The following is a 24,354-nucleotide window of genomic DNA, read 5'->3' on the forward strand; positions in this document are numbered from 1 at the left end:
TCATCATTATTACTCAGATTAAATTCTACTTGGCATTAATACGCAGTTCATACCAGAGATTTATAGAAAGCTATTATTATCACACTTTATTACAAGTGTTTTGATTAAATGCTTTAAATTAAGCTGTCAATTAAAACTCTGAGCTTGAAACCGCAAACATGTCTCACTCTTAAATCAAACATATCACATTTCTAGTAGTTGTCATCTCTAATCAATCAATTTCTTTCATAAAAATATAAATTATTCTGTTATGCAGGTCAGCTTTTAAGGCCTTTTCATTTTTTAACTGAGTGCATTGTGGGTTATGTTTTTACTAAAGTTGATTCGTATGGAGTGTTACATTTGTTTCTCCAAGTTACATTTGTTTCTCCCTTGTTCTTTTTTATTCAAAGAAAGTAAGCTTAAAATATCTTTGAGTTTATATGTCTGGGCATGTCTGGTATAATTTCAGATGGCACCCCTTTGTCCTGGTGGGTTGACCGCAGTGGAGAGAAGAGAACGTACTGGGGTGGATACCAGCCGGGCGTGCAGCAATGCTCCTGTGGTCTGGAGGAGAACTGTGCCGACATGAATTACTTTTGCAACTGTGATGCAGATAGAATGTCATGGTAACAAGGCAAATGCCACTCATTACCTGTTTTCACTCATTCCTTTTGATCTGAGATACATTTCAAGGATTGTAAAAGATTTCAAAATCATCTGTTTTTGATTGCTTAAATTGACTGCAGATGAATCTTAGCCTCGTTCAAAGTTCTGTTGGTATCAGAAAATTGCATGTCACGAACTGCAACTATGACGATCTGATATGCTTCAAAGTATGGCTACAATGTCTGTCTACAATGACGTCCACCCTAAAAGACGTCTCTCTGTGTGCCATGAAATTTACTTAAAGATTTTACTGACATTGTATCAGTAAAGGGTTGTAAATATCATACAGTGTGCATGTAGCATCTATTGTTTGAAACAGTTTGGCATATTTTTGTTTACAGGGAGAATGACACCGGAGTTTTCTCATATAAAGAACACTTGCCGGTTCAGGAGATAGTGGTTGGTGACACTTACAGACTGGGCTCTGAAGCCATGTACGCCGTGGGACCCCTGCAGTGCTCCGGTGACAGTATGTTAACTGATCTGTTCTGCTGCTGTCATATTTGATAGGGAAGGGTGGTTGGAGGAGAATTTAAAAAAAGAGTGAGAGAAGAAACCAGACAGATAATTCTATGTATAAACTGAATATCTAATCTATTCAGACTTTGTAATCAAATACGTGCCGTGTGTCTTTCTTCCTTTATGCCAGAGTTCTTGTGGAACGCCGCATCCTTTTATCAAGAGGCTTCATGTCTGCTCTTCCCTGGCCTCCCGGCAGAACTCTCCCTCGATGTCTCCTTTTACTTCAAAACTGCCTCCCTTTCTGGGGTTTTCCTTGAGAACATGGGCATTCAGGACTTCTTCCGAATAGAGCTGAGCTGTGAGTCACATAGTACTGTGGAAATGTCAGATTAAAGGCACAATATCAGATGTTTGCATTAGAATCACTAGCACTAGTTATTTGGCCCTATTTTAACGATCTAAGCGCATTGTCTAAAGCGCACGGTCTAAACGGGCGTGTCCGATGCGACTTTTGCTAATTTAATGACGGGAAAAATGGTTTGGACAAGGGTTGTTCCTATTCACCTAATGAGTAATGGGTGTGTTTTGGGCCTAACGTGTAATATACCACTGAGAGTCTTATCTCTCATCCCCTTTAAAAGCCAGTTGCGCTGGCGCTATGTCTAATCCCTATTTAGATGATGGACTTTGTAAACTGAAAAACTAAGTAGAGGAAGAAGACCCTTAGTTTAAGAATAATGTTAAAAAATTGTGTTGTTTTCATTTTTATTGAAATTAAAAAAAAAATTATTAAAACCCTAGGCTTTAAAAGCCTCATAGAAGTCCAAATGGCAGGCTTTTAATTACTGTAAATGTATTGATATCCTACATAATCATTGTAATCTCATAAAATAATTTGCAAATATGCAAGAAAAGGTTTGTACTCTAAAAATACTTGTAACAAACAAGAGATTTACAAACGTGCGGAGAGCCGAAGCATTTCAGCACTCGGACAGCGCCATGTTTTTTTTAAAGCATTACTTAAAAATGTTTCTCATCTCACCATATCCACAGGTACAGAGTCATCATATACAATAAATCCATAGGGTAGCATTTAAAAAACATTTAAAAACATATGCATTTGTTTAAAGCAAACCATTTATTTACTTCCCAGGTCTTTACCCCTTCTAACGTCTTATAATCCGTCCTCATTTATGTCTAAAGGGGATCGCACACCGCACACAGCTCAGCGCAGCGCTGCGCCGTTCTAAAAAAAATCGAACACATTGCTTTCTATGAGTATACGCACACCGGCGCTGCCAGGTGGCGCCTGTACGCGCCGCCCAGCTGTGACTCAGGAAGTTATTCAAATCCCTGTCGCGCCACACAGCGCCACTCACATAGTTTAACATTAAATAACATCATATTTGTCCCAAATCATTAAGGATTAACATTGGCTGCTAACGTATATTTTGCATTTTGAAGTAGACGCTATCTGACGAAGCTTGCGCTATTTAATGTGCACTTCCGGTTTACAATACGTCCAAGTTGTCATAGACGCGACGCGGCGCTGAGCTGCGCGGCCGGTGTGCGATCCCCTTAAGAGACTCAATAATAATCTTTTACATTTTAATCCTTTAAATTTTCATATTTAAAAGCGTTTTTGTGCTGCTGCGCATTCATGTATGTGATAAGCAAACCCACATTGTTGTCCCGTTTATAGGCGCACAATACTAATGTGCTCTTTCAATAACAAAAACACTATTGCGCCATTGACTTTAGACTAGGTTTTTGTTGGTCAATGGAGTAGTCTATTTTAGTTGCCTCAAAATAGCAACGCACCAACTATGAGCCCGAACAGACCTCGTTTTCAGACCAGAACGCCCATAGGCGCAAAATTGGGCACAAATGCATTTGCTATTTAAACAACATGGCGCTAAACGTGAAAATTATCATTGCGCCGGGTTGAAACTAGCAAAAGACACTTGTGTCGCACATTGCGCTCCATTGCGCCGGGTGTATGATAGAGCCCATGGTGTTCACTTGATCCCAATATTTTCCAGCAATGTATGAATCAAGAGAAATTTAAACTAAAATGCAATTTAAAACAGTCTAGTGTTGCATCATTGTCGCCTGTCAGTGGCGTCAGGTCTGCATTGTCGTTGTTTTTTTACTTTTACTGCTGTGGGAATCATAGGTGTGTTTGACTTCATGGACTTCTCTGCAGACCACAGACAAAAGTTTTGCTTTTATCCCAAAAATTGCCATTGCATCTAATGGCACAATAATTCAATATGACATAAATAATAATAATGTAGCATGAATAACATAAAATATTAATGCCAGTAATAATTGCCCCAGATTGCAATTGTAACTTTTCTCCAAAAACAGTATAGTTTATATACCATTTATTATTATTATTATTATTATTATTACTTAGTTTTTAGGTTCCTATATTTTTTTTCACCGCATGAGTTTTATCGGTTTTAGGTGTTCTGCTTATTCTAGACTCTTCAGATCATTGAAGCTCTAAAGTCTTTAACCTCCTATCCACCAGCTCCCTCATCCGTGACCTTCTCCTTTGATGTGGGCGACGGGCCAGTAGTGCTGACTGTAAAATCTCCCGTGCCGCTAAATGACAGACAGTGGCACTGGGTTCGAGTCGAACGCAATGTGAAAGATGCATCCTTGCACGTTGACCAACTACCCCTGCAGATCACAGAAATCTCTCCTGATGGTTACCTTCGCCTTCAGCTCGGCAGCCAGATGTTTGTTGGTAAAATAGACATTTTTACTTGTGCACTGCAGAAAAATTTATCTCTGTTCCTTTTAATTCATAATTCATTCTTTTTATCTTTTAAAAGGAGGCACAGCCACAAAACAAAAAGGGTTTCTCGGGTGTATCCGGGCATTTAATATGAACGGATTGAACTTCGACCTTGAGGAGCGTGCCAAAGTGACACCGGGAGTGAGTTCGGGATGCGCTGGTCACTGTAGCACCTCAGCTGGGCTTTGCCACAATCGGGGAAAGTGCATTGAGAAGAGCAGTGGTTATGTTTGTGACTGCACAAACTCCGCCTATGGAGGACCCTCCTGCACTGAAGGTACAGCTCTATAATGTAATTATTAAACAAGGACACAGAAAATTACAAAAAAAAAAAATGGATACAAACACTAAGGCTTACCAGACAGACACTGCATAATAACTAATAATAGCAAATTTAATTTGAAAGGATTCAAATTTTCAACAATAATTGGCCTTGTTTCCAAGTTTGTTGCTAGGCGATGAAGAAAAGCTCCCAGCAGCAGTATAATCTTTGTTTCAGGCATGATGAAACCACCATGTAATGTAAAACATGAATTCATGTCGACTTGGTGACGTATATAAATTTGCATAATATCCCGTAAAAATAATTTTCCCATATGTCAGTGTTCAAATGCCGCCAGTCTTTGAATATCTCGTGTTAGATACTGGTGTTAGATTGGAAAGCTTTGATGTTGCCTGCATGAGTACAGAAGGCACAGACGTCTTGGAGGCGTGTGTGTTGAGTGGGATTTTTGAATCTACAGAATCCTAAACAAAGCGTTGTTTTGTATCCTTCAGTTCATAGAAAACAGATCATGCCACGTCTGCAAAGCAGTATTGATTTAATTTAATGATACAGGGCTACATTTGATTCGTTTTAATCCTCTTGTGGGTGGAATATTTAAGAGCCTTTTGTTATATAGGTTTATATAAATTATGCTTACAGTAAACAGGAAGACAGTATAGGAAGATGTGTGTTTAACTCACTTCGGTTACATAAAGTAGCCTCACTTCAGTTTGATGTGCTGAGCTCACTGAGCTGATCAAAGAAACTGAGGATGAGACAAGAAAGACTGACTGTTCTGTTCTTTATCCTTCTATATCTAATCTGACCTGCCAGTGATGATGCAGGCAGACCAAGATGAAAGAGACAATAACATAACATAATTTATTGTGCATGGTTTATCAGTGTACAAATTATTTCAGTTTCATTTAATTAATTTAATATATATTTATTGTGAGGTTTAAATCCTGGGTTCAAACAGGGTTCCCACAGGTCCTTAAAAGTTTGTGAATCTGGGGGGATTCAAGGCTCTGGGAAGTTTTTGAAAATATACAAACATAGATACAGGTCATTGAAAGTGCTTGAATCTATTTTATGCAAAAAGTTTTCTGAAAAAAAAATCTATATTATTCCCTGTATAGTGTAGGAGAATATCATAAAAATGTTAGACTTTTTAAGCACACGTGCTAAACTGTTCGCTTTAAATGCTTATATCTTCTGTATGTGAATGTTGATTCATACCAAAATGCTTTTTTGCATGTTTGACACATGAAAACGTCTCGGGTTACATATGTAACTGTTGTTCCCTGAGAAGGGAACGAGACGCTGCGTCTCCCTTGCCATACTTCCTGCGTCCCTGTTACGGCAATATTTCAGATGGCGATATACTTCCTGGCTTCTGCGTCACCCTGTCTTTGTCGTTAAGCCTCACCATTGGTTGAATTTGATATACACATTCAGACGCACTTACCCCTGGAGGCGTCCCTAAAGTGTCACTGCAGTGACGCAGCGCAAGTTCCCTCGAAAGGGAGCCATAACAATGTATCTTAAAAGGTAACATGATAACCTTGCTCTTACTTGAAATGTGTCCCCACATTTAGTCCTTGAATTTGAGGGTATTGGACCTGGAAAGTCCTTGAAAGGTCCTTAAATTTGAAGTTAATTAAGGTGTGGGAACCCTATTCAAACATTTGTGGTAATGCAATGGTATGCCAACTGAGCTACAGTAAGAACCCAGGATCCACCGGGTCTCTTTGTGTCCACAGAAGTGTCCATGTCCTTTGAAAGAGGTGCATCGGTCACCTACGCCTTTCAGGAGCCATTCTCCGTCATGCAGAACAGGACGGCCGCTGCGCCGCTCGGGTCCACTCAGTACAGCATGTCCAGAGACACCACAGCACTCAGTTTCCAAACCACCCAGAGTCCTGCCATGCTGCTCACAGTCACTACGCTCAGCCAGCAGTATGTGGCTGTCATCTTAGCAAGAAATGGTAAGAAAAATATGCAATTTCACTTCATCCTCAAAGCTGCTACAGTAGGATGGCATTGCTTTATGAAGAGGTTATATGGTATATAACAGCGCTCAATTAGTTATTCCTATCCCTTATTATCTGCAATAGTGTACTGCAAGATTACATTCAAGGAGATGTAAAGAGAAATTATAGCTCTATGTGTTCTCTCTGTCTAATTAGATAAGGCCACAAGGCCGTTGATAATCTTCAGGTCTGCTCATGTGGTTTTTAAGTGGTGTGGTTTATAGCGTTTTACAGTGGATAAGGTGCTCCTCGGTTTTTCTTGTTTTTTATTTCTTTGTGAGGTAATACATAAACGGAGGAAATAATATAAAGAATAATCAAGCAGAATTCTTTTTTTCAGAAAAAAAACTAATACAGGGTTCCCACGGGTCTTTGAAATCCTTGAAAGTTTGTGAATCTGGGGGAAATAGTTCAAGGCCCTGTGAAGTTGTTGATAATATACATACATAGATACAGGTCATTGAAAGTGCTTGAATCTATTTTATGCAAGAAGTTTTCTGAAAAAAATCCATATTATTCCCTGTGTAGTGTAGGATAATATCACACAAATTCTAGACTTTTTAAGCACACAAGCGAAACTGTTCACTTTAAATGCTTATATCTTCTGTATGCGAATGTTGATTCTTCCTGGCTCCCGAATCACTGTCTTTGTCGTTAAGCCTCACCATTGGTTGAATTTGATATACACATTAAGACACACTTACCTCTGGAGGCATCCCCAAAGTGTCACTGCAGTGACGCAGCGCGAGTTCCCTCGAAAGGGAACTGTAACAATGTATCTTAAAAGGTAACACAATGTAACCTTGCTCTCACTGGAAACATGTCCCCACATTTAGTCCTTCATTTTGATGGTATTGGAGCTGGAAAGTCCTTGAAAGGTCCTTTAATTTGAAATTAACTAAGGTGTGGGAACCCTGTAATATAACTTTTAAGCAATTTGAGGGTGGATAAGCTTTATAGTTTTCAGTTTTTTAAGGAAATGATCCGCAGAAACAACAGAATTAATTGGGATGATCAAACTTCAACATCTGAATGTGTGATTTTTGCCACAGTATTTATATATTAATTCTTAAATATACTTTATATTGTTTTATTTGGGTGGGTTATGAGGAGAATCACTAGAACAGTTTGTTCAGTATTGCACAACTAATTTAACTTCAGATTAGGCTGCATTTACACTGCAAATCTTGATGCCCAATTCTGATTGTTGCCTGTTTTTTGTTTTTTGTTTTTGACGACACACTAACATATTTTTAAAGGGACTCTTATCCAATAACAGCATTTACACTAAACACTATTCAAGGTAGACATGCTGACCTGGAACAGCTTAAGCCACAGATGAAGTAAACTTGTTTTGTTATAGTAGTAATGCTAATATAGTAGTATACAGCTATAATGTGTTGCATATGGCAAAAATTGAAACTAAATAAAATATTGTAAAAGCATACATATTGATTACAAATTTTTACAATGTATCCCACAAAAAACTTAAATGCCTGCTGTAATAGTATAAGTGTCTGCTTTTTGTTTTAAATTCAGTCACATGGTCCTTTAGCGTATATTGAGAGAAAGTGTGAACTGCAATAGCCTTTGGCAGAGAAAGCGAGTCAGGGGGTGTTTAAAAGACAACCACACCACATTTGAACAGTTCTTGAGTCACGCAGATTCTGGACAGTGTGTAGGAGATAAAAATAAATGTGTATTGACATTTTTTATATAGAGCAAAAAGGTTAGAGGCTGCCAAGAATTGAATATTCATGAGTCTTTTGGAGCTTTGTTCGAACAAAGTCTAAATATAAATGCTTTGTTTTGTAGTCTTATGTAACACTTTCATTTGGAGCTCTGGAGTTCATTTGCTGAGCTCTGTGAGAGTGATACGAGATGATTCAGTTATATTGGAACCTACATAAATTCACAGTGACTGGAGTTACACGGTTTTAAATTTTAAACTAAGTACTAAATAGATAATAACATTGATTTTATACAGATTTACGACACGTGCACAACATCATTATTCATTGCTGACTAGAGCTATAAGTAACTTGCTAAATATTGATCTGGTTCACTCAGGGAGTTTACAGATTTGGTACCGACAGCATAAGGAGTTGAGTCCAGATGTGTTCAGCCCCATTCGGAGTAACCTGGCAGATGGACGACTACACAGAGTTCACATCCAGCGGGAGGGAAAGGATGTGTTTGTTCAGGTGTGATATTTAGTTGCATACATTTAAAACACCTCAACAGCCAATTACAACATGTAACAGAAAAAAACAGGATTGAAAACTTGAAATGTATACTATCAGAAAAAAATTGTCCCAAGCAGTCACTGGTGCAGTAACCTTTAAAAAGGCCCTAACAGTGTTGGGGGTAACGCATTAAAAGTAATGTGCATTACGTAATAAATGTAAAGTAACGAGTAAAGTAACGCATTACTTTATAAATGTACACATTAATATTTGAATTAATAGTGCAAGTTACTTTTCAGTTTAATAAATTCAATATATATATATATATATATATATATATATATATATATATATATATATATATATATATATATATATATATATATATATATATATATATATATATATATATATATATATATATATATATTAATATATATATAAATGTACTGAATTAAACTGAACATAGTCACACTGTGCGTGCGCACCCGAGCGGAAATAGTTTGAGTCAGAAACAGAGATGGCAGACCAGAGCTTGACATTTTTGCGATGGAAATATGCAATTTATGAATGCAAAACTTTTCAGTCATAAAAAAACAAAGAAAGAGAAAAAGATGAAGCCTCAGCCAAGTAAGAGAAATTCAGTGGCGGCCAGTGACTTCTTTTTGTGAGGGCCACGATGCGAAGTTCGTAATAACATGTATGTAGCCCGTCATGTGTGTGGTTCGTAATTTCAAAATATGTGTTCTGCGCTTTGAGAGATCGTGTGTGTGCATCACGTGTCTTGCCAAAATAAGTGCCTGCTGCAGACGCGTCTAAAGGGTTTATGAAAAGAAACACTCACGTTTGTCAGATACTCGCATAATCTCATGCGTAATCAGAGTTTAATGTTAAGGGAGTGTCTTGTGTGTATTTTGTAAACGTGAGCGTCTCTTTTATCATAAACGTTTTTGACACAGGCACTTATTTTGACAAAACACGTGATGCACACAGGATCTCTCGACACGCAGGACACATATTTTGGAAAAGGGAACCACACACATGATACTCCGAACACTTATTTTAAATTAGCGCATCCTCGGTTGAGGAGTCACGAGCCACCACTGGAGTCACCATTGTCCCCTTTGGGGACAATAAAGTATAAAGTAAGTAAGTAAGTAAAGTAACACAAAGGTAACGTAAGCATTACTTTCAATGAAAAGTAACTAATGCAATAAGTTACTTTTTTGGGGAGTTACTTAATATTGTAATCAGGGCATGAAATTAACACCCGACCACGCGCCAAATGCGGGTGGATTTTGCAATTGGCGGGTAACACTGTCACTCTACCAGCCACATTGGCGGGTAGCCAATGCGAATCAGTGATGCGCGGGTCATTGTATAAACAACCCACTCCCGACCGTCATTTTCAACTAACCCGCCCGCAATTGTTCAAAATAGTTTTTAAACTCGACCGACTGACCGCGGCCTGAATATCATTAAAATATTTTTGGATGACTCGTAACCGGCATCCGCTCATTTCTTATCAACCTGCGCAAATCGGAGCATCACCGATGCAAATTGAGTGATTCATTGAGAGGATGCGACTGCTGTTTCGAAACGTTCGTGCGATTGGAAAGAAGATGAGGCACTTCTCTGACTACGTTTGGATGTGCGAGTAAGGATTAAACTGTTGGTGAGATGGGAAGAGAATGCAATGCTGACATAGGCTACTGTACAATTGCAGTTGCACAGATGTGTAGTGCTGCTGTGACTGAACTCTTGATGTGTAAACTTCAGAGAGAGTTGCGCTACTATGCCTTATACTGTAGTACATTAACATACAGTTTGCGAATATAGTAATGAAAAACAACGTATGTGCGGCGTTTATGTGCGCAGTTTATGCCCCCTCTGTCTCTGTGTGCGTGCGTGGGTTTAAGGGGACTCAATAGGGCACATCGGAGAGACGCGTTCCTAAAAGCATGCGTACATAAAATCTTTCTGCTCTTGACAGGGCACATATAAACAAAATGATCTCAACAATATTCATTTTCTAATAAAACATTTCTTTATGTCTTAAGTGTATGTATAGAGAGTCAAAAACCAGTCTGTGCTGGTCTTAAAGAGACAGTAACCTCAATTAACCTACTTAAGTCTGTGTCATTAATGTTAATCAAACAACCTAAGACAAAGAGAAAATAACTTCTGTAGCTCTAAAAAAATAATTATATTTAATTCATACAATAAAGACAGTGTTATAATTCACTATTCAGCTAAACAAAAACTGGCTGGTAAAAAGTCTCTGTGGCAGGTGAATTTCTAAATCCACCTGCCACAGTGGCTGGTGGTCAAAAAAGTTAACTTCAGGCCCTGATTGTAATGCATTACTTTTAAAAGTAACTTTCCAAACACTGGGCCCTACTATGTTTAGGTACAGATATGCATACATCTGGTTTCAATATGTGTCATTGAGGTACTAATATGCACTCTTTGGTACTGATGTGTACCTCTGTGGTACTAATATGGACTCTTTATGTACTTTTTGTAAGGGTACCACCCTTGCATTTGCTTTAAAGAATGAGCAATACACAAGTTATGTGATATACTGTACTTAATAGTGTTATAATACATTGCATTTTCATTTATCTATAGCTGGTACTGTAATTAAATAATGATAATATGTGACATTTTTGTGTGCTCTTGCTAAGCTCATATTTGTTAAGCACTCATTTGCTCTTTATTTGTCTCAGGTTGACCATGAAAATAAGAAGTACATTCTATCATATGATGCAGCCTTTAACTCCATGAAGTCGCTGACCCTGGGAAAAGTGACAGGTATTGACTTTATATTATTTGAAAAGAAACTAATTAATCCTTTAGGGAAGAAAATTTGAATAGAATTGAGGGTGTCACGCCACATATTTAAAATTTGAACCCATTATTTTCTATGATGCGATACCCTAGACAGAATGCGATGTTGCGCTTCTTGTCCTGTGTGCAGCAGGTTTCAGAGTGCCAGCAGAATGACAAGTCCTTGTGTCATTGTTCACAAACAAGACAGTCAAAATGCTGAGACATGCTGTCACAGGTGTCAGTATTTGCTGATGTAAACTATGGCTACGGTTTTGATGACAGTGATTGAAAATGAACAAGGCTGCACATTTTCGGTATGGCATATTTCAATTTCAGCAATACAAAGTTATTGGATACTGCATGCGGGTTAATGATTCCAAAAGATTGGACAGGATTCACATTTAACGCTTTTACTGTTGCACTGTCAACAATTACAGTGATACAGAAAAGAAAAAGATGAGACTATTTTACAAAACAATGGGGCGAGAATCAAAATTAGACAGGTAAACATTGGAAACAGAAGAAGTGTACATGCACTACTGTGGGGAATCACAATGTAGTCTTTCTGCACCTGCTGATGTCTCTGACCGGCATGAAATCTTTACAATGCAACAATCTGAGTTTATTATAGTATCATAGTTAGATGTAACTTAGTAACTCATAATTAGATTTAAAAGTGACCTATATATAAGTCTAATAGAAGTGACAGAAAAAAAACTGTAATGTTCCTCAGTGAAATCTACACGGGTAAATAAAATGTTATTGAGCACTTTCCGTACCTGTTTTCTGAATAAATTGTGCCTTGACTTTTCGATGCCTCGACGGGTTTAAAAATTCACCTTTTCTGACATAAGCCCAGGCTGATTCAACAATGAAGGCTGTTTGCAGTTCAAAGCTTTTTATCTTTTATTCAGTAGCTCACAGTGTCTGGCAAATATGATACCCGCATATTAACCATGAATGAGCGGGACTTTGCCTGTGTGTGGAATATCCAGGGATTTGTAAATAGTGTAGCTTCATGGATTTTTGTCTATCTGTAATTGTTATTTATGACTGTAAGTGCTTTCAATATTTATAGCTGTTTTAGATTTGTGAGGAATCTCTGAAATATATACATTTATTACTGTCTCATTCCTTTTTAACAGGAAGTGATGTAATAGATGACGAGGTAACTTATGCTGGAAGCAAAGGTTTCATTGGCTGCTTTTCATCTGTTCAGTATAACCACATTGCTCCACTTAAGGTAGCATTACTGAACCGAGGAAGCTCACTGGTTAGCATACGAGGACGTCTGCTGGAGTCAAACTGTGGTGCATTAGCTGACCTTTCAACTTCTGTATCTCGCTTGGGTAAGTTTGTATACAAGTTACCTAAAAACAAAAAGTTTTTTTTAAATGTATAACATTTTCATGCATTTTGCATTGTTCCTAAATGCGATAACGCTATTTAAAAAAAACTGTATTTTTTTATAATAAATCTTTGAAAATCAAGTTTTGGATTTGAATTTTTAATGTTATTATAACCTAAAGATTCCCATCAAAATGCTTTTCAACGATAAGATTACAAAGATCTTGAGAGAGTTCTTTGCTTTACCCATCATGAAGTCTTTCCTGTGTGCCTCCTGGGTAATAAGAAGCCTTTATAGGCCATCAATTATGACTAAAGCAGCTGATATCAATTAGTACTGATAGGGGACAGGGTTTCTTTCTCAATACTGACAGATATCAGGTCATCTCCTGGCTTTTTTTGCCATTTTGTACCTTGTTCTCTTCATGCGTCAATACTTATTACCTGTGTCAATTCACTTTATTTATTATGACCCAACTTGTATACTTAAATGTTCTGATTTCTTTGTATGATTTCAATATTGATGGCTACATCTGGTGGATGTAACAGGCGATGACAATGATGGTGGATGGCGGGTGACAAAGGATTATGGGAAATGTAGTCCGGAAATTGAGGGCATAATTGACATTTAGCCACATAAATAAATAATTAACATAATTAAATAAAAAAAAATAATGTATACAATAAGAATAATATATAAAAATATATATAATATGTTCATAGAATGGCACCACAAATATGAAAAAATGATTGGACATTTATAAAGTAAAGAAAAAAATAAAGTCATCATTTATTTACACATTCTGAATTAAAGTAAAATTATTTTATTACACATCTGTTCCTTGCATACACTATCAGAGTAAATACTGTATCTCTTTACATGTAAAACAAACACAACATCAGTGATGCGATTTTGTGCGATGAATCATTCTCTATCCTCTATAGATCATGGTGAGAAGGTTGGCAAAGACAATGAGCATCATGGAGACAACAGCCAACCTGATTCAGCTGTGATCGGAGGTTTGTTTTACCACCTTAAACTGCATTAGTGTTTCATTTGTAACGGTCAGTGAAGTATGAAATGAGCTCTCACTATATCTCACATATTGTTTATGTTCATCTATTCTTTCTAATCTCTCTATTTCAGAAAGGTGCCATGACTTTGTATTAGTAATTTGTTGTGTGCAGTAAATTATGGTAATAAAATCTTTATTGGAACTGTCACAAAAAATGGTTCACAGTTAGTTTACAACATCAATTTTCCGTAAGAGGAGGAAGTGAATGTGGAAAGTTATGTAAAACTATTAACTCGCTGCTCCCAATTTCTTTTTAGGTTCATCTAGTAATCATTATTACTGTAAATGTACTAAATAGACATCATTTGCTTTTTAAAGATCCTTAGCCAGGGAACATATGACTTGAATGCGTAAGACCTTGAACGCGTTGTAAAGTCACTTTGAATAAGAATATCTACCAAAGTCAGAGCCAGTGAAATCACTACAGCCTGTGCAAGCAGTTATAACAGAAGGGTGCTTTCCTCTTATGTTATGGATCATTAAACAATAGGGCCTAGTATGCTTGTTGTGATGTGATCCACAAAGGAGAACTGCTCTTCTAAGATAACACGCCGCTGGAGGCATCAACTGTATGGACAGAGATTCGATGGGTGAGGTTCAGGATGGAATGAAGAGGAGCTGCATCTTGTCAAGATTGAGCTTGCGGTTATAAATGGACATCCAGAAATTGCAGAGGCAGAAAGAAGGAATTAGATGTAGAGTTGAGTCACATCATCACAGTGATAAGAAAAGCTATGTGATCTGTTTGATGTGATCATAGGCTACGTTTACATGTGGGCGGCTATTTTCATAAACGGACATTTCAACCTCTCCGGTTTCAAAAATAATATCATGCACACATGTCAGTTTTCAGAAAAGTGTTCATTTACACATACCCGTGCATATATGCCGTCAAGAGAAGCTCAAGCCCACGTAAGCCAATCACCGGTGCTGGTTTTGACGCGGACTGGTTGTTTGTGTTGGAGGGAGGAGTTGTTGCAGTAGGTGTTCAATGACGTCAAAGTACCACAAGAGCGATTCAAAATTAGACCTCTACATGTGATTTCTCAACTGGCTCTCGCGGTACATTGACATCATCCGCCTGCCGGTTCTTGCAGCGCACACGCGTAAAATTGCTGACCTCCGAGCACTCCTCTCTGCTCCTCCATATAATGGAGCAGCAGTATTTGCAAATACAAACACACTAAACGAGTTTGCACATGTGATCATGGAAGCGTTCAGAGTAGCAGGCACATGTAAACATAGGTCACACTTTTGACGTAGGTGCGAGTTCTGCCGCATACTGTGACGTTGGCCCGCCTAAACATCCGTTTGTCTCAGTTTACATGCAGGCGTGCAAACGAAGGTTATCAAAATATCCACTTTGGCAGAACTTTTTAGAAAGAATCGATTTCAAAGGCAAAATCTAAGTTTACGTGTAAACGAAGGGCGCAAACGAAGATAAATGTCTCCGTTTTTCAAAGTAGCCATGTACGTGTGAACGTAGCCATAGTACAGTCTATTTGTTTAAGTGCAAGGGAAAGACAGTTAACATCCCCAATAATCAATATCCTATTTCTGCCAGCCTGAAGATCATTACAGAGATGCAAACTTCTCATCTTTCAGAGATAATTTACTTTATTGAGATCAAATAGGTCACCTCAGATGAGAAAATATTTTTGGGATGAGGGTGGATAGGGCATCAGGCTGAAGAAGAACTTGAACATAGACAGTGATCATGCAAGGGTTAATGAAGGACTGTGTTTGACCGTTGTGCTCATGTCAGTGCCTGCAAAAGCTGACATGGCAATTTCTGTTTTCTAAAGCACATCTTGAGACCTTTGAGGTTTTGAATCATTCCATTGCGCATTTGTAGATGCAAAGACTCGTTTTATGTGAATTGCCCTAAGAGAGACTGCTGAATGTGCGCACGTTTTAGTTTCAGTTTTATACGTTTGACTTAGTGGCGAATGATACATGCACAGTGACAGGACCACGGATGTCTTTTCCGTGTCACTCCCACGGATTTCTAGTGTCATTTTATGTATTGTTTTCTCCTATTTTCAGATCATTGTCGCTTGGGGTTAGGGTTAGATTTGGGGTTTGCGTTAGGATGTACTTTTATGTTAGGATGTAATTTTATGTATTGGTTTCTACTGATTTTTCTTACGCTTTTAAAACTATTCTCGCCTGGTGTTGGGGTTAGAGTTGGGTTTTGGTTAGGATGTCTAAAAATGTAACAGAAAGTGAATCTAACCCTAACCCCAAGCGACAATGGTAAGAAAATAGGAAAAAACTATGAGAAAACAATACATAAAATGACATAAGGAATCTGTGCGAGTGACAAAGAAAAAACATCTGTGGTCCCGTCACTGAAAAAATAAATTAATTCTATAACATGGATTTTCGTGAGATCAGGTTGTCTTGTGGTGATACTGCTGAAATATAACATGGCTGGAAAAAGTCAGATTCAAGAACCAACGAACTTTTGTACAAAAGGTGATATCAGATAATGATAATAATTGTTAATTAGGCTATGTTATACATTATTATAATAATAATTCAATTATTATTATTATTATTATTATTATTATTATTATTATTATTATTTTTAATGATAAAAATGAACTAAAAAAGGGACAAACTAAAAACAACACAAATTCACAAAAATGTTCAAAGAGCATGACTGAAATTTAGAAGGTTGCAGAGCAATTTAAAATCATAAGTGTAGGAATGCATGACAGTAAAAAAAAAGAGGAAAGGGAGCCCTCTTTCGATCAAGAAGGCAGAACGGTGCACACATTTCGGTGAGTGCTTGGAGGTGTTTTTTCATACAAGGTTAGCTTTTGAGTGGGAGATGCGACCAGGCGTGGGTGTTGGAGACTGAATTGTGGATGATGGCCACTTTACTTTCATAAAGGGTCATGAAGTCCTCAGCAGGATTCATAGGAAGAGGATGGAAAAGGATATTTGGAGAATAAATACGGGGATTAAAAAAATAGTTGTCGCAAAAGTAAAAACTGTATCATCATTCATCCCACCTCATATTGTTCTAAAGCCCATATGTCATTTCTGTTCCTTTGTGTGATTTTTATTTTTTATTCCGGCCACTCTTTTTCATATAATGAAAGTTAATGATGTCTGGGGCTGTCAAGCTCTAAAATGACCAAAAAAACACTGTTAAATTAAAATAAATGTGGTTCATATGAGGTAGCATTGTTCGAGGGCTAAAATAGCAAATGAGTGAAATGGACCACTTATATTATACCTTAATAGAGCACTTTTGTACATTTGGAGCTTGACAGCCCCAGTCTCCATTCACTTTTATTATACAGAATAGAGTTTATCTTTACTGTTCTGCTGAATAAAGGCATATGGGTTTAAAAAATTAGGAAAAACGATAACACACAACTTTCATTTTTACTGTACTTTTAAAAGTTTTACTTTTAAATACGCTTAACCTGAAAGTACTTTCTGATTCACAGGTGTAGTTACGGCTGTGGTCTTCAGTACTTTCTGTGTGCTGGCAGTGATGAGCCGTTTCCTATACCAGCATCGACAGGCTCAAAGAACAGCACGCCTCCAGGAGAAAGAGCACCAACGTAGCCTTGAAGCCGCTTACAGGGCAGAGTTTCACCTCCACCACCCTATAAGAGACAGCATGCAGGAATATTACATCTGACGGACACTTCTTGTAGTTTTCAGTTCAGATATCAGTTCCACCTGTATCTCCTTCAGCAAAGCCCTTTTAAATTCGGGAAGGATCGTTTGTCGGAGGTTTCCTCGCTTTGGGAGCATCAGAATCCTCTGATCTATGTAAGTAGTAGCTTGTAGTTCTCACAGTGCTTGCCCCAAGTGTTGGATTAACTAAAGTTACAGTACTGTAGGTCATTTTTGGGATGTGAGTGGTATGTTAGAAGGTGTTTTATTATAATTTCATAAAATGTCTTTTGGGTAGAAGTTGAAATGGAGGGTAACAGACTTAATGGGCTTTAGTGCATGTTAATTCATCATGTTTACTCCAGGATAGAGATCTGTCATCCAGCAACATGTTTTTAAAGCATGGGAACATTTCTAGGGACACCTACAAGGTGACAACATTGTAGCAGGCAAGCTTCCAACCCCAGTCCTGGAATGCTAAACAAATTATATAATTCGTCAGGTTGACAGTACAGTGGCCTGTAAAAATCTGGCTCATAGTTTTCTGATACTAATTGTAAAGAATAAAAAATGTAGGACCATTTAAAACAAAGAGTTTTTTTAAATGCAAAGTACATCTCATTTTATTTTTACAAAGAGAAGCTGCTATCAGAAGCTAAACTTATTTAGTAAAGTGATTCGAAATGATATAAAGTTAAACTTGATGCTTAATGATGTAACAATACCCATATGTGTTATGATGTGAAATATCTGCCATATTTATAATGAACAAATCCTGAGTCGTTCTTAAATCTATAAACAAACATTTAATGTTTTGTCCCAAATGAACATTGTTCATTGATAGATATAACATCTCAAAGGCATGCAAGTCATGAAAAACGATAGTAAAATTAAATGTTAAGGTATTCTAGTTAACTGAACAAACTTACAATCGAATCAGAGCTGTGATTACACTGACAGGATAATAATGCATTATATCAATGTAGTATCACAGCTTCACCCGCCCCTCCACCCAAAACAATCTGCCCCTGTTTATCCCTGGTATTAATGTGATTAAATCGATCCAATCCAAGTGTACGGGGCTTTAAATGGTGTCCTAAGTGTTTTGTGATCCGATCACTGAAACATTTGGAGGAATTGTTTTTGTGATTAGCATTAATGCCTCTTGAAGCCATTCACCTGTCAGTCATGTCATCCAATGCTGCAACAAAAAAATGTCACCTTTACTGGTTGCATGCGGATTTATAAGCAAATAACTTAAATAACCCTGTCAGTGAGATTTTTGCTCTTTGTAAGTAAACTTAGATAAAGTCTTATCAGAAGAGATTCATTTTATACACATTACCATAGGGATCTGTCTCAGCTAACCACCCAAAATAGATAATGATACCAGGTATAAACAGACGTCTATTGTCACAGAATCTCCACCATCAGTTCACAATGTCTAGAAGACACACTTTTAACAGAGAAAATCATGTACAGGTGACAAGAATACCTTTACTTGACGTTGCAATGATCTAGATAACAGAGTCTTAACAGACTACTCAGTAGATTTTAATTGTGGCAATAAGTCTTTTACATTTTGCCAATACAAGATCAGTATTAACTCAGAAGATTTTGTCATGTTCATACGTAATTTTCAAAACATTTCTATAAAAGCCACAAGTCTAAATTAACACAACCAAGGAAATACACGAGAGGCTCTACATAAGTGGATTTATTTATTTGTTTATTTATTGGTATTGTTTTTTCCAATAATCCTTGACTTTAACTGGCACAAAGATATTTGTTTCTTCTAGCACTGGACTGACAGATCTTTCTTTTTCTCTTTGGAAACTGAAGTGTCCTTTGATATATTTATCTCTCAAACTATTTTGTACCTTTATTGATATCAATTATTTTAGGGGCTGTTTTGTATGAATGTAAATGTACAGCTATATTGTAAATACATGTTTAATAAAAAGACACTTTTTTCATTGTTGTGCCATGTATTTATGTAACCACAAAACTTTATGTATCGATTCAGTTGGCTTCAAGCTGCTGCCAATGGATTTCTAACTTTAAACACTCCACTTTTTTGAAAATAATTTTTTTTAAAAATTTTTAGCATAACTCATTGAATCTGATAAGACCATTAGCATCACGCTCAAAAATAACCAAAGAGTTTCTATATGTTTATGTACAAAGACCGACTAAAAATTAAAAGTTGCAATTTTCTAGGCCAAAAGTAGTCCCCTTCAGAGATGCGCGAGTTGATTCGAAATAAGCAGGTGCCTGTGGACACCCGCTGTTACGCGCGGTTGCGAGTCATCCAAAAAATATTTTTAATGATGTTCGGGTCGGGGTCAGTCAGGTTTTTTGAAAAAAAAGATGCCAATTAACTATTTTAACCTGATAAGGAACACTGTGCCGTAGACGGTACACCCCCTCCCTTGCACGTGAGGCTACATTACGTCATTGTAACTTTGAAGCATTAAATCTTCAAAATATACGGTCATGCGGCACATCGTTGGAAAGCTCAGACTTTCGGGATTCCATTAAGCGCACACACAAAGCATTATATGATTTTTAGCAGTCATAAAACTGTAATCTAGTTGTTAGTTACCTGAACCGGGCTTCCCTTTATCAGCTTCGGTGACATTGTCCAAAACAAATTGTTCATAAATGCCCAAAAGTCCACGGAAATGGAATATCCAAGCCTTTTAATGCAAAACGATTTGTTCATCTTACAATCTTGCCATTTCTGAACGAATTACGATATAAATAGTTTAAACAATTAGTTCACTAACGGACATTCGTTCGAATCTCACTTTTCATTCACAATTTATAATGAATATATTTGGATGTCACGTTTATTGTGCAACGTCTGAGGAACAAATACGCCCCCTTGTGGAATTTCAGCCATTCCATAAGAGGCTACACAATTACTACTTTTTTAAAAATGCGGGCCAGGGAGGGGGTCGGGTACAATTTATATATATATTTTTTTTACGGTCTGAGTTGCGGGGGGGGGGGGGGGTATTTGAAAACGTTGGTCGGGTGCGGGTTGTTTATACATTGACCTGTGCATCACTGGTCCCCTTGGTATCTTTCAATAGCAGGGGACTATTTTCGGTCACTGTGTAATATCATTGCGCCTGCTGCAGCCATGTTACAGCAGCAAAGTCCTTGATTATTATGCCAGAATGAGAGTATAGTTCCTAGTCATATCGTCCTAGAAATCACAACTTTTAATTTTCCGTCTGTCTTAGTACACTGTGTATCTACAGAAGAGTCAAGTTTTAAATAGGAAAAATATTGAAACTCTTTGGTTATTTTTTAGCGTGATGCTAATGGTCTAATCAGATTCAATGGATTGTGCTAAGCTATGCTAAAAGTGTTAACGCCAGACCCGAAGATCGGCTGAATGGATTCCAGAACAGTAAAAATCAAATGTTTAACTCTAGGGGAGCTGGAAAATGAGCATATTTTCAAAAAAGTGGAGTTTTTCTTCACAGGAACACAGTGCTAACTTTAGTATTAATCTTACAGTATACTGTAAGAGTGTCATGTTTTAAAGCCCCATCAAAAGGTGGTTGTGATCTTTTATCATGTTCAGACTATAAGAAACTTAATGGATTTGAGTTGGATAGCCAGAAAATCTATTTTTTCTTTGCCTAGGATGTTGTTATGATGTGGCTGCCTTTTATTGTAAGATTAGGCTATGTGATAGTATGAAGAATTGACAACCACTAGAACTTAAATATTTCTCTTGCACACTTGCACACAAGACATGCACACTTAAAGTCCCAATGAAATCAAACCTGACAATCCTTATTTTTTATGTAATATTACTAGGGCTGTCAAAATAAACATGTTAAGAACATGTTAACGCAAAGTCATTTTAACCGCACTCGTTTTATTAACGCGCGATTAACGCAACACGCAATTTCTGTTTGACCCACAGCTGGATGAATTGAGACGCAGCAAGTGACCCGCGCTGTCTAGATGAGTCGGAGCTTTTCATAAAATTAAGAACATTAAGCTATCGTCTAGCGAATCTAATACTCTAAATGTTCATTAAACATCTAAAATGCACGTGCAGTTTTCTTTATCTGCATGTTTTTTGTGAGGTGCACCGTCCCAAATCCATATAAAGCAAAGATGCGTCTTCTTTCACTTTTTAGTTTCGTTTTTAAAGCATTCAGAAATAATAGAAAATAGACTGCAGGACTTTCTTGATGTTAAAATAATTATTAAGAGAGATAAAGTTCGGGATCTGATTGATGTTAAAAGATTTATTAAGAGTGACAAGGCTCAAAAGCGATGTCTGACGCAGACCCTGAGTGTGCGGTGACCCTGATATATATAGACATCTAACACAAAACTACAGTTTTAAAATATCAGTTTTGACAAGATTTCACGCAGGTAGCACCTATAATCTGTTATAGTGAATGTTTGATTAACTGTTAAGGAAAAGTATCTGTTGTGTCATTATATTAAACCCTTGCATTATCCTACAGTATTTTAAAGAGGTCTGTCTCAATGTCAAAATTAAACAATAAAAGAAAAACATTGATATTGTTTTTGCTCTGCGTTAACAGGTATAGTTCTGTCATGCTTTGTCAGATTTTTAATAGAGAATGTTAAAATATAATTTGCTCATCGCAACTCAATTTGCCAGCACAGGTCACAAATGATGCAGCAGCAAACAGAAATGGAGAAAGAACAAGGTCTTCTAAAGGCAAAAACATTTATAAAACTATGGCTGATGGTTCTGTTGAAAATGTAAACAGGCTGTTGTAGACATACATTTGCATATAGCATATATATTATCCAAATCCATGCTGATTAGAGCATTAAAAACTTGAAAACATTTAGGTAAATTACATTTAGGTAAATTTAGAACAGATAAATATGTGCGATTAATTTGCGATTAATCGCGAGTTAACTCATGAAATCATGCGATTAATCGCGATTAAATATTTTAATCTATTGACAGCCCTAAATATTACATAATATTTTTAAAAGTGTTGCGCATCATGCTTTCTAAATCCAGGTGAGAATGTGTGTGATTTGTTTACATTTACATTTAACCATTTTGCAGACACTTATATACAAAGCGACTTACAAATGAGGAACAGTTTACAGTATGGTTGGCACATTTAAATCAATGGCATAATATAATCCTGGATGTATCAGGAAAAGCAGGGCATTTGCAAGATCGGGCATACAGTGTGGACACAACCAAACGGCAATAATCATGATGCAACCATGGCTATTTGTTTTAATCTGCAGTCCATTCTGCCTTGCCTCCAGCGTTGTCAACATTTTTTTCTTCTCTTGGCTAATCCGACCAGCCGCCGGAGTGACGGTTCGCTATCCTATGCGGTTCTTGTTAATCACTGTGCTTTGCAATTCAGCATTTCTTCAAATTGTCACTGCAGTGATTATGATAAACACTGTTGTAATTCCACCTTTTTGGTTTCATACGGTAACCAGAGTTTTGATTTACCAAGGGTTTACCGGCAACTTCTCATGCAACGCTTGGATCAGCATTTTCTACCACGTGTCAATTGTTCCACAACATCGTGCCATCTTAGTCTGGATTAAGAGGCATATTACAGGCGTAATATATGTTGGCTTTACTTCTACTCAGGTACTACTTATTTTTTCTCTGACTTTGGGAACAATAACATTTTTGATGGATACAGATGCTACATCGATTAATTCAACCATAAATACGCTAAACACATCCTCATTACATCAACCTAAAGAATTGAAGTTCTTTCAGTTGTCAAATTTATTGTATGTGTTATATTGCACATGTCCACTTATCACATTATCAGTATCTTGGGGCAAAACTTTTGTTTATCTTCGTGGACATATGAAACAAATGGGACAGAATGAATCTTTTTCTCAATCCCAACAGAAGAGCCAGATGAGAGTCACGGTAATAGGCATGATACAGGCGGCCGTGTTTCTACCCAGCAGCCTATGGACTGTAGTAGCTGCTTTTCTCTACGTATTTAACCTTTTTGATGTAGTTGATCCCAGTAGATATATCACAATATCATTCTGCGCTGTATCCAACTTGGGCAATCTACTGTGTTTTGGATTCTCTCAGTCTGTGTTTCGAGTTAGGATTGTAAGTTTGTTGAGAAAACTTAAGAGGAATAAAGAGGACTCATAAATGCTCATGATGAGGCTACGGAAGTGCGTCTTTTTAGGATTATTGTCATGTATTAGACTGTAAATGAATATGAAATGATCATTGAGTGTATTTAATATAAAGCGTGTGCATTCGTTTTTAGCAGGAATATTTGTTAATTCATATATTTCTCTTTATTGCGTGTTGGTGGTTCATTCTGCCAGTATAAATTTGCAGCTCTTGTATTTGCATATGCACAATTTCTTTATGGCACATTTACAGCGTAGCAACATTGCAGCCATTGAATACAATCTCACCAATATATTTGATGGAAATCTATAGTCAAATCCATGCATGCACTTCAAAAGGGAGAGGTCTTGAATATTTGCATTTACTAAACCTGATTTATCCTGTATTGCTTTGGTGTCACAAAATCTAAACAAAAAAAACTTTTAAAGACGCAAGCAAAGTTTATGTACACTGTTGCTTTGTTTGTTTTCTGCAGTTGCATTTGATGACACTAGTGGCACAGAATATTATACATTTTAAAAATAAAATGATGTGTGAATGTCCTAAGAATATAAATGTGATTAGCAATGTCAACATACAAAATTATATATTAGGTTTGAACTCCAAGCTAATGTTACTTTTGATGTGAAACTCTTAAGAAAGCCATTTAACATAGATTCATTGCACTTGGCTGGGCACATTGTTTTCTTTCTTGATGGTTGACTGCTTCAGATTCATGAATTCTTATTTCATTTGTTAAGATGCTTTTGTTATTTAATTTAGCAATTAAAAGTCAAATGCATTTAAATTGCAGTGCTTTCTTTTTTATTTTATTTTTCTGCACTAAGAAGGAATGATTTGTCCCATTTTCTGAACAAATTGTCTTAATAACAACAACAAAACATTTAGGATTTTTAGTAA

The 24,354-nt window shown here is 37.0% G+C and overlaps 2 protein-coding genes across 2 annotated transcripts in view; both read left to right on the forward strand.

The window, feature by feature from the left end:
* The window catches only part of cntnap5a (contactin associated protein family member 5a), an 87,258-nt gene extending 67,988 nt beyond the window's left edge, over positions 1 to 19,270 (forward strand). The window contains exons 14-24 of the mRNA XM_055215087.2: positions 452 to 608; positions 990 to 1,117; positions 1,298 to 1,468; positions 3,647 to 3,865; positions 3,954 to 4,193; positions 5,945 to 6,169; positions 8,285 to 8,418; positions 11,130 to 11,214; positions 12,378 to 12,581; positions 13,525 to 13,599; positions 17,120 to 19,270. Of these exons, the coding sequence (XP_055071062.2) occupies positions 452 to 608; positions 990 to 1,117; positions 1,298 to 1,468; positions 3,647 to 3,865; positions 3,954 to 4,193; positions 5,945 to 6,169; positions 8,285 to 8,418; positions 11,130 to 11,214; positions 12,378 to 12,581; positions 13,525 to 13,599; positions 17,120 to 17,316 (1,835 nt within the window). The 3' untranslated portion in view covers positions 17,317 to 19,270. The remainder of the gene's footprint in view (positions 1 to 451; positions 609 to 989; positions 1,118 to 1,297; positions 1,469 to 3,646; positions 3,866 to 3,953; positions 4,194 to 5,944; positions 6,170 to 8,284; positions 8,419 to 11,129; positions 11,215 to 12,377; positions 12,582 to 13,524; positions 13,600 to 17,119) is intronic.
* Positions 19,271 to 22,305: 3,035 nt separating this feature from the next.
* On the forward strand, positions 22,306 to 23,497 carry tas2r203 (taste receptor, type 2, member 203). The gene has a single exon (XM_055215088.2). The coding sequence runs from the start codon at positions 22,537 to 22,539 to the stop codon at positions 23,464 to 23,466; it is 930 nt and encodes a 309-aa protein (XP_055071063.2). The 5' UTR covers positions 22,306 to 22,536; the 3' UTR covers positions 23,467 to 23,497.
* The last annotated feature ends 857 nt before the right edge of the window (positions 23,498 to 24,354 follow it).

Source organism: Misgurnus anguillicaudatus, chromosome 17 (genome assembly GCF_027580225.2).
Source record: "Misgurnus anguillicaudatus chromosome 17, ASM2758022v2, whole genome shotgun sequence".
NCBI lineage: Eukaryota > Metazoa > Chordata > Actinopteri > Cypriniformes > Cobitidae > Misgurnus > Misgurnus anguillicaudatus.

What these genes read in the sequence shown, in the direction of transcription:
- tas2r203 (XM_055215088.2), top strand. Translation starts at nt 22,537, where the DNA reads ATGATGCAACCATGGCTATTTGTTTTAATCTGCAGTCCATTCTGCCTT.